The sequence below is a fragment of the Centruroides sculpturatus genome, unplaced genomic scaffold, assembly GCF_000671375.1.
Source record: "Centruroides sculpturatus isolate CEXI.00-Female unplaced genomic scaffold, Cexi_2.0 scaffold46, whole genome shotgun sequence".
Taxonomy (NCBI): Eukaryota; Metazoa; Arthropoda; class Arachnida; order Scorpiones; family Buthidae; genus Centruroides; species Centruroides sculpturatus.
The window spans coordinates 194,530-205,926 of NW_019384418.1; the positions used below are offsets into that span (position 1 = coordinate 194,530).

Consider the following 11,397-nt stretch of genomic DNA (forward strand, 5'->3'; position numbering starts at 1 on the left):
ACTACCAGAAACTTGGGAGTAAGGCTCAAAGAACATAGATACGCCATAAGAAAAGCATCTAATTCAACGATATTGTCACAAATGGCGCAAGCGCAAGGCTCTGAGGTTAAATGGGATGAGGCAACAATCATCAAGCCTCTGTCTTCCCCAACTCTAGCAATGACGGCGGAGAAAATTGAAATATACAGAAGTAGGATAGGGGAAGGCTGTTTAAATGCGAGAGATGCGGAGAGCCTACCATCGGCATGGAAATATTTGGTAAAGAAATATACTAGAAACTTCGACCAGAATTAATCCACTGAAGATTTATGTTATTTCTGTTTTAATTAATTAATTAATTAATTTGTTTATATATTCTTCCGTTATTTTTACTTGTAAAATTTTTTGATTTAAATATTTTTATGTTCTATTTATGGAACATTTGCGTTCCATTTTTTCGACCTGAAGATGGCCTATTAACTAGGCTGAAAACGTTTGTTTTTGCAAATTATATTTATTTCTCGGCAAAAAAAGGTGTTTTCTTTATTATTATTTAGTTGCTGAGCGCTTTTGGTATTGTCAACAGACTATTCAAAGTATTGAAAAAATTGTACAGCAATCAAGTCATTCAGGAAATCAGACAATATTCTATTGATAGTGCATAGCTATGTGCATGACATACTTAAACATTGAAGAAATGGTAAACATCTCGCTTACTAAACAACCGAAAATGTTTTTTCCTTAGGCAGTATTAAGAAGCAGTAGACTAATGTGAATAATGTTTTGATTATGTTGAAAAATAAGATTTTTTACATATTTTATAAACTTTCTTTTTTGATTTAATAAAAACTATAATACTATTATATTTTCTGATTTGCCCTCATATATAGTGTTTTTAAATTATAAAGTGATATTACAACTATTGGGTTGGCCAGAAAATTCATGCAATTTTTGCAATAGTTGTCTCCAAGCACTCTGAAATATAACTAACTTCACTTCAAATCTTGAAAACATACAATTATTTGATAGATAACATTTAACTATACATTCTAACTAAACAGTTTGAAGATTGAGTGCATTTTATAATTCTGGCATATAATGATGTTTCATTTCAAAAAAGAAAAAACTATATGGTAAAAACCTGTAAAAAGTTATGCAAGTTATACAGAGAGAATGCCATCAAATCAAAAAACCACACCTTTAAAATATTCAGTAATGAATTTAATAAAATAAAAACGTTTTCGATCTTCATCAGTTACGATAGAACAGAATGCTAATACAAAAATTTAAAATGATAAGAAGAATTCTAACATAAATATATAAATAAATAGCTGAGGTTAATCAAATAAATAATCACAGAAATAAATTAATTAAAAATAAAATAACAACAAATGAATAAATATCATCCAATAAAATTAACTTTCATAAACGGACTGTCATGCTGTAGACAAATTGTTGATGCAATCAGATTTTTTGTGCACTTTATAGATTTCCAATTTTTCCAGATATCCGATAGTGTGTATATTGGATGTGATCTGATGATGGTTGCCTGCTTCCATTGTATTTATATATCCTGATGTTGTGAGTAAGCAGCCAGTGCGGTATTATTTAATTTTTATCAATTGTGTACTTATGTTCCTTAAGTCATTGTTGTAAATCATGTGTAGTGGCACCCACGTAGACCAGTTTTGATTTGAAACACTGGTTGATTATTAAGATGGAGTAAATCCCTGCAGACGAATTATGGTTATATGGTTTCTTATTATTCCTTAAAATTCTGAAGATTGTTGGGTTGCGTCGATGTACTATCACTACATCATTAGCGCTGGCTGCTTTCTTATGTATGTTTCTTAAAGATGGGATATAATTTAAAACCACTCTTCATTTTTGGTCTGATGATGCATGTTGACATTTTGATGTTTGAAAGGTTACAATCAATTTCTGTATTATTTTTATCGGATAACCCTGTTATTCTGTGTAATACGTATGTAATTCAGCTCCAATATTGTGTCCTGTATTCTGGTACAATGGGTATATGCCCTTCTAATCAAGGATTTAAATGCTGCTAATTTGATGTGCTGGGGATCAACAGAGTTATATGGAATTAAAAGAGGTTGAAAACATGGTTTCCTGTATACCTTGGTCCAGATTTTGCCATCTTTGCAAGAGATAGAAATGTCCAAGAAGTTTACTGTTGTTTCACTCTACTGGTCTAATTGTAGGAGTAAACCATAGGAATTATCATTGATCACCTTTAAAAACTGCTACAGGTTTGGTTTTCTCTCCCACAAGATGATGATATCATCAACATATCTAGTGTATAAGAGGATGAGGTGTTGGAGTTTGGGCAGAATATTGTTTTCTAATTGTCACACTACTAGTTCACAAAGTATTACTGGATTGAGACTGCCCATAGGTACACCTCTTCCTTGTAAGTATACCTTCTCCTCAAATTCAAATAATAATGTATAACACAAAAGATGCACAAATTCCAGTATATGATTGTGATGTTTACGCACATCTTCGATGTTGGCAAACAGGAAATTCCTTATTGCACAAAAACAAGGAGGTATTTTTATAGATGGATACATTGCTTTAAAGTCTAAAACCATCATATATTCTTTGTCTACAGCAAAACGTTACTGAGGTGTTCTATAATTTGCAGTGAGTTGTTAATTGAAAACAGATGGTAAGTAGCTTTAGCATGGTAGAATTTAATTAACCAGCTGCTTCTTGATCAAAAATGTTGGTGAATTACATTTCTCAATGACCAGATGTAATTGGTTTCCCAGTTTGTGAGTCTTGGCAAAATTTTTTTACAATCATTGCAGCAAAGGAGTTAGAAGATTCACCTCCACTCCCTTGGCACGGCTTTTACACATGCACAGCTCCATAGTCTGGGCATCAAAAATGCAGAGAATTTTTGCATTTGCCAAGATTTACATTTTCATTATTTTCAAAGCTACATAAATAATCAATTTAAAATTTCCTATCATAATTATGCAATTTTTGAAATTTTATTTTGTTCACATATCACTGATTCCATTTTATAACAAACTAATATACTATTTTAGAAAGATTTTAAATACGTATGTATTTATAACTAATTGTTAAATTATTATATTAAAATAAATGTAAATGATATTTAAAGTGAAAATCTAGTCAACCTACGGCTTTGGTCTTCCTCCAACTAAATTTGTCATTCCTGGCTCTGAAAATGACATACTTAAACATTGAAGAAATGGTAAACATCTCGCTTACTAAACAACCGAAAATGTTTTTTCCTTAGGCAGTATTAAGAAGCAGTAGACTAATGTGAATAATGTTTTGATTATGTTGAAAAATAAGATTTTTTACATATTTTATAAACTTTCTTTTTTGATTTAATAAAAACTATAATACTATTATATTTTCTGATTTGCCCTCATATATAGTGTTTTTAAATTATAAAGTGATATTACAACTATTGGGTTGGCCAGAAAATTCATGCAATTTTTGCAATAGTTGTCTCCAAGCACTCTGAAATATAACTAACTTCACTTCAAATCTTGAAAACATACAATTATTTGATAGATAACATTTAACTATACATTCTAACTAAACAGTTTGAAGATTGAGTGCATTTTATAATTCTGGCATATAATGATGTTTCATTTCAAAAAAGAAAAAACTATATGGTAAAAACCTGTAAAAAGTTATGCAAGTTATACAGAGAGAATGCCATCAAATCAAAAAACCACACCTTTAAAATATTCAGTAATGAATTTANTTAAAAAGAAAAATTAGAAGAGTCAATACATCTTCTAAATGTCAGCAAATAGCAACAACATTTGCTACTGTTTTACAAATCCTTTGGAAGACAATTTTAGCTACAAAATGTTTAAGTTTGAAAAAGAAAAGAATAATACATTAACTTTTTGATACAATTTTGCTAAATTTAATTTTTCTGTTTTAATCTAAAGCTAAATTTGAAAGCTCAAAGTTTTTCTAATTGACTTAGAAGATAAAACATGTTTAGATGACTTTGAATGAGCTGAATTTTAACAATTTTTATTATTTATAATCAATAACATTTGAATAGGATAGAAGATAGCAAGGGTTTAAGGAAAAATAAACTCAATAATCAAATCAATAACACATTATTAACATTACAGTAATCAACATTGTTAACACTATTATAATGTTATTAACATTTAATCAGTATTAATACAACATTTGTGGCACATACAATGTAAAAAGTTTGTTAAAAGTCTGAAATTTTAAGATTTATAAAATTTTGAGATCCAAAAAAAAAATAAATAAATAAAACAACTCATTACATTTGAAAAACATTATAAACATTGCTTTCAGAAAAACATTTTTTTTCTGATAGTAGTATTTACAGTAGACCCCCCTATTACGTATTATTCCTTAAAATTCTGAAGATTGTTGGGTTGCGTCGATGTACTATCACTACATCATTAGCGCTGGCTGCTTTCTTATGTATGTTTCTTAAAGATGGGATATAATTTAAAACCACTCTTCATTTTTGGTCTGATGATGCATGTTGACATTTTGATGTTTGAAAGGTTACAATCAATTTCTGTATTATTTTTATCGGATAACCCTGTTATTCTGTGTAATACGTATGTAATTCAGCTCCAATATTGTGTCCTGTATTCTGGTACAATGGGTATATGCCCTTCTAATCAAGGATTTAAATGCTGCTAATTTGATGTGCTGGGGATCAACAGAGTTATATGGAATTAAAAGAGGTTGAAAACATGGTTTCCTGTATACCTTGGTCCAGATTTTGCCATCTTTGCAAGAGATAGAAATGTCCAAGAAGTTTACTGTTGTTTCACTCTACTGGTCTAATTGTAGGAGTAAACCATAGGAATTATCATTGATCACCTTTAAAAACTGCTACAGGTTTGGTTTTCTCTCCCACAAGATGATGATATCATCAACATATCTAGTGTATAAGAGGATGAGGTGTTGGAGTTTGGGCAGAATATTGTTTTCTANCTATCGGGCTGCGATTGGCTCATGTATTTAATCGTTCCTACAACGTAATTTTCGGTTAGCATGGAACGTATCTAAGCGTTATAGGGGGGTCTACTGTACTAAGTTTTTATACATACAAACATATGCTGAATCTACATTTAAAACCTATTATTGATAAATGCACTGATATGTTTGATCAAAAAACCGAAAAGCAGGAGTTGTGGGTTTGAGTTTCACTCTGGGCAGATTCTTTTCTTCCAGAATATTCTAAATTATTTAATATATAATAATTTAATTATAATTATTAAATTTAATAAGAGATGATGCCTAACATCTACTTCTAGTACAAAACTGTGTAATATTTAATCATTAATATCAATAGTAACAGGAAAGTAGCCTGAAAAATCTAGCAATTGTTTGGCTTATTAGAAAAGTTTATATTTACATGTTTCTCGACATATCAAACCTAAAACAAATTTATAATGTCAATTACTGATACAGTTTCCTATTGATTGTGAAGACATAAAAGTACGTTAATGTTTCAAGATTCAAAGCTTTAACAATACCACTGTTCTTTAGATAATCATAGATAAGATGATTAAATTTTGAATTATTTATCAGAAGTAATTAATTCAAAATTTAATCAATAAAATTTAATTTAAGAATTTATTACAAATATATCTGAAAATTTGTATATATGAATACTTTATTAAAAAATTTGCATGTCAAAGCTGATTGAACAATATATAAATCGATGCAGAGTAACTTTTTTGATTCTGTTAAAACAATCAAAAAACATTTAATTTATTGAGACAGTTCAGCTCAATTGCAATTTTTAGCTGAGATTCTATTTTTGTATTCATTATATACAATTCCTGATAATGAAAATAATTTACTTTTTTGTAATATGTCATAGTTTATAACTAGCTATACATCAGTAAATAAATTACCTCCTCCTGTAGCAGAAGATGCTAATTCTCTTGCAAAAAGTTGTAATGCTAATTTATTGTCATGATGTACTCCAACCCACATAACTACTTCACGAGGAGCCTACGTTTTGAATTTAAAAAAATTTAAATAAATATTTTAAAGTAAAAATTATTAACAATCTATACAACATTGTACAAGTTTTGTGTAGATATCTACACAAAACTGAATGCAAAGTGGTAAATTGGTATATATACAAAGTGTCCTCATAAGTTTTTACAACATTTAGAAAATTTGTAAATTATGTCACCTACAATGATGTGAAATATGTTAATAGAAAAAAGAGAAATGGAAATCATTTTTATTCTTCGGCCATGACAATTAGTTGCAGATAGCAAGTTTTTCTCAAAATTATACAGATATGGGGGCCGAGGGGGGAGAAATAAAAAGAAACTCAATGAATGATAATAGGCATATATATCGCCATCGTCTCCCTTGCCGTTTTGGACTGCCGAGTGGTAACAATCAAGGACACGTAGAAGCAGTTGAGTCAGAAATAGATGCTTCGTTTACAAACAACACAACCGTTTATTAAACACGAAAGAAGCTTACAAGATGTCTGTGATCTTGGAAGTTCTTCGGCGGCTGCAGCCTCTGGGTCTTCCTCTCCTTTCCAAGATAGTCCCATTTTGAAGGAGTGTCCCTTGTTTGCGAATGAACCATTCCATCACGTCTCGACGACTCCGGGACGATGCGGTTGACTTCCATTGATGGAAAGATGTCAATCCAAGGTCGGGAGATGGAGACGAAGATGGGTGCGAGACACACACACAACAACAGATCCGTCACTTGGAACTTTCGGAAGAAGAAGCCATTGTGTCCTTGAATTTCCGGGGTTTTATCCATTTTCTCTCAGATTTCCCTTTCCAATTGGTCTCTCCTCGTCACCTGATGACAATTCAAAACCTTTCGGGGCGCGGGAGAGGTCAAAATCGAAGTTTCATTCGATCTCCAACCAGAAATGGTCGACGGACTTACATTCTTCTATTGTTTAAAAGTTAGCGTCACATTTTCATAAAATAAAAATCTATCTCTAACTACTATATATTTTTTCTTTAAAACAATTATTTTAACGCGAATTTTAGTGAGGGTTTGGACCCGTCCAGAGCCTCATACAGATATGGCAGGAGAAAGGGTTCTGTTATTGAATTCGTCAAACCGATAGTCCTCATTAAACAATGGAGCATATACAGGACTCATCCAAAATCCAGATTTTTTTGTTCAGTTTCTAAGAGAAAAGTGCATGGACCATTTATCTTCCTGTCTATTTTATTCTGTCTTATTTGAACATGGTGCAGCAGTGGCTCCTTCCTCAACTACAGGAAAACAGTGAAACTTTGATTTTTCAAAAAGATGAGATACCAACTCATTACCACACTGGAAGCAATGACAATGCTTTACTTCAGTGGAATGCATGGTCATCAGATGTAACTTTTTTCTATGAGGGTATGTTAAGGATTACATTTATATACCATCTTCAAACATTCCAGAATTTTGACATTTTATCACAGCTGCAATTAATGTGTTGTGATATAAATGTGCAACCAATGTGCTGAAATATATGTGGACAGAATTTTTCTGACTACTGACTTGACATTTATCATGTGACAGGTGATAGTCACACTGAGCACTGAAGTGTAGAAACAAATTTTCATTCCTCTTCTTTCTATTAATGTATTTCACACCATTGTAGATGACAAATTTTATGACTTATGAATTTTCTAAATGTTGTACAAACTTATGTGGACACACTGTATATTCAAAAATAGGGCCTCACCATATGTGATCAATACATTCCAAAGTACCTCTTAAAAGTGGAATTCATGTAAAATAACAAATTCTACTTCCTACTAATTATTAAGCACACACTGTATGAATACACCTATCACATCTTTCTTTTTATAAATAAAGCAAATAAATACTATATCATCAATAAATAGCATGTTGACATAAATAAAAAACTTTAAAAAATTTTCAGAAGCAAACTTTTTTCCTCTAAATTTTTTCATCTACAGTAGGCATTTTATGGCTTTTATTTAGCTTATCACAATTATCAGCATCACTAGCCTTGTAGTATTTTGGAGCCATGCTTGCAAAGTAATTAGCACAAACAAAGCAAAGAGAATTATATAGACATAACATGTTAAAAGCAAGAACTCCAGACAAAGACTGATGTGAGTCCCAGTGTTTAGTGCAAAACAAATGAGTCACAGTAATGCTTTCTCAGAATGAAAAAGAGCATGATTGAGTAAGATGCTGCAAGATTTCATCATCTTAAAAAATAACAAGAATTTATTGCACAATTAGAAATTTTTACTTTAGGTATTTTTGATTTTGTTTTTGGATTTCCAATAGCATAAACCTGAAATTGTATGTGATTAATATGCATTAGGTAGAGTTCTACTGTATATTGTTGCAAATAGAAGATATGAGATAAATTATATTGGAAATCAGAATTATTACTTTGTAATTTTTTTAATAAATACATTGAAAATAAATCCATGTTGAATCATACTGTCATCATTTAGAAGTGATACAGGAATAAATTAAGTCATTAGTGATTTATCATTATTCAGTTAACTTCATACTTATAACAGCAATGCATTGTGATATATCACAATGCCAAACTGCAATTTTTTGTCACAATAGACTCAAGTTTAGCAGCATCTTGACCCTGTACATCATACTTTTCTTGTAACAATGAAGTCATGCCAGTCATCTATCTAACTTCATTCAGGAGAAAATTTTTGAATTGAAATAACATGACTTCTGGCCCAAAATTAAAATTTGTTTATAGTTAATTTAATCGGGGTCTCCTGTCCCTATGTTTTCCATATCTGGTCTTGACTTTCATCTATCTAACACCATTCTTGAGATTAAGGTAAGACAGACAGACACACAAATGACAGTGAGAATTTATAGGTCTACAATTTTTTCAAATTGTGACCCAATGACACACTCACATCATTAGAAGAGAAAGTCAATTAATGCAATAAAATAAACATCATATCTTTTTTTAAGATATATAATTTAGTACTAATTTTTTTAATGTTGTGATATTAAAAAGATTTTTTTTTAATAAAATTTGATTTAGTTGTCATTTTCTTTATTATAAATGTAGAAAGACTATTTGATTTTAATTGTGTGCAACATTATACACAATATATTACACAGAGTTTGATATCACCCAATTAAACATTGTGTTGCCTATTATTAATGCATTAACATTTCAGATTTATTTTCTATTCCACAAGTTGAAATTGAAATTAAAATCTAAAAACATGTATGTATAAATTATATATATCAATAGATTATAACTTTAATCAAATGTTAAAATTTAATAAATAAAATTTATAATCAATTTATGTATTAACCATTCAATTAAGTATTTTAGTATTGTTATTTGAAATCAGAAATATACAAATTTCAGTTTTTTCCTTATAAATTAATTATCACCATGAACAAATTTAAAAGTTACTGATAATTTTACTGGTGACATAGTAATGTTGGTACCAAAACATTGACACCATAAGTTAAAAACTATTTAGTCAGTTTAATGCTATTTAAAAAAAAAATCAATATTTAATCTGACATTTATAAGAAAAGATCATTTATTTGGCAATAATTTGATTTTTATAATTCATTTAATAAAGTATAAAAAGTTTTTTTGATTAAACAGTTTCAAATATAGAATAAACTTTGATATTATGCAATATGTTTAATATATTGAATAGAAAGTTAATGTAAACAATAATTGAAATTATGCAGATTATATACAATCATCTGATTCATTAAATACTATATTATAACCATATACATTTTTAAAATATATACAGCAGATACTTTTTAAAATTAGGAAACTACAAATATGGGAAAATAATTTAATATTTAATTTTAGTCAAAAAATTATATAAAACTGAAGGTCATATTATGTCTGCCAGATACTTTTCTCCATAAAAGAAAAAATATCAGCTGGCAGATATAATGTTTTTCTTGTAAAAAAAAATTTACAGAAACATTTTGGTTCTTATTGGCTAATGTATTTACAAAAAGATTAATATCACTGTAATGAATTATAAATGTAAACATGGAAAAAAACAACATAAGCAAGTTATTTTAAATGTGCTGAGATATTACCTTTTCTTTTGATATAGCTTTCCTTCCATAACTCTGTTCAGAACCTAAAATTTCCATGTAAACTCTTCTAAAATTTCCCAATTGCATGTAATCAAATATCTTGTTACATCTAGAAAAATTTAAGTTATATAAAAAGTTTTAAAGAAGTCAAATACTATAAAAGAAATGAAAAAAATTTAAATCATGAAACCTTTTTAATACAGCTTCTGCAGATTTTTCAGCTTTTTCTACAGCTCTAGGTCCTTTAATTGGGCATACTGCTATGGCTCTATAACCATCAGAATATGTAGCACTTACCTAAATAATATTTGCATTGATTTTAACAAATTTAATAAAAACAATATATAGAGACAATTTTTATATAATAAAATATAAAAACAACAATAAAAAGTTAGATGCATACAAATTTCTTCATAAAAAATTTATATCTACAAAAAGTTACAATTTATATCTTTTTATTATATAGCAAGTTTATCAGCAACACTCTCATTCTCTCATTTAGAAGTTTCAGATAGCAATGACAAAACTAATAATGTAATAATCTTTAACAATCTTAGGAATATTAATAATATAATTCAATTATTTCATAAAATCTAAGAATCTACTCCTGAACTGCTTTAATAGAACTTAAACTACATTAAAACAGTTCAGGAGTAAATGACTTTAACAAAAATTAACATTAAAATAAAAATTTTGTATTTTTAATCAATGCTAATACAGCAAGTGTTGCAAAACCAATTAATACTTAAATCAACTTGCCTGAAGATGAGTGTAAGATTGCAAGTTTTATATATAATTTAAGCTTCATTAAAATAGTACATGAATAAATTATTGGATTAAGTAGTTATTCTGGTTATTTAATGTCTAAGAATCAAATATTCAGCTAGTGTTTTTATGTTTACTTTATTTTGGAAGCATTAAATGTACTAACTTCAACATTAGTAAAAAAAAGTTTATTACATATAGTTTGTATATTAGGGTGTATACATTGGATGTTACTTTTTTGTAATACAGTAGAACCTCCATTATCCGGACCTCCATTATCCGGATTTTCGATTATCCGGATTGTTCAAAATAAACAAAAATTTTACGAATTTGCTGATTTGCATTTGGCGAATTACGATACTATTTATGTACGTGATTGAATGCATAACTTTTTTTGTTTCAACAATGTCTCACCCAGCACATTGGTCATAAACTCTTAATATATTTTACGTAGTAATAAAAATATAACTTGACATACGTATTTATAAATAATTTATATTCAAATTACATCATTTCTATGACCAAGGGCGGCGTAAGGCATGG

General features: G+C 29.0%; 1 protein-coding gene across 1 annotated transcript in view; it reads right to left on the bottom strand.

The window, feature by feature from the left end:
* Positions 1-11,397, bottom strand: part of LOC111619260 — a 101,124-nt gene that overhangs the window by 19,683 nt on the left and 70,044 nt on the right. Inside the window, exons 10-12 of the mRNA XM_023360941.1 lie at positions 10,280-10,386; positions 10,090-10,198; positions 5,899-6,015 (exon numbers count right to left, since the gene is read on the bottom strand). Coding sequence (XP_023216709.1) covers positions 5,899-6,015; positions 10,090-10,198; positions 10,280-10,386 — 333 coding nt within the window. The remainder of the gene's footprint in view (positions 1-5,898; positions 6,016-10,089; positions 10,199-10,279; positions 10,387-11,397) is intronic.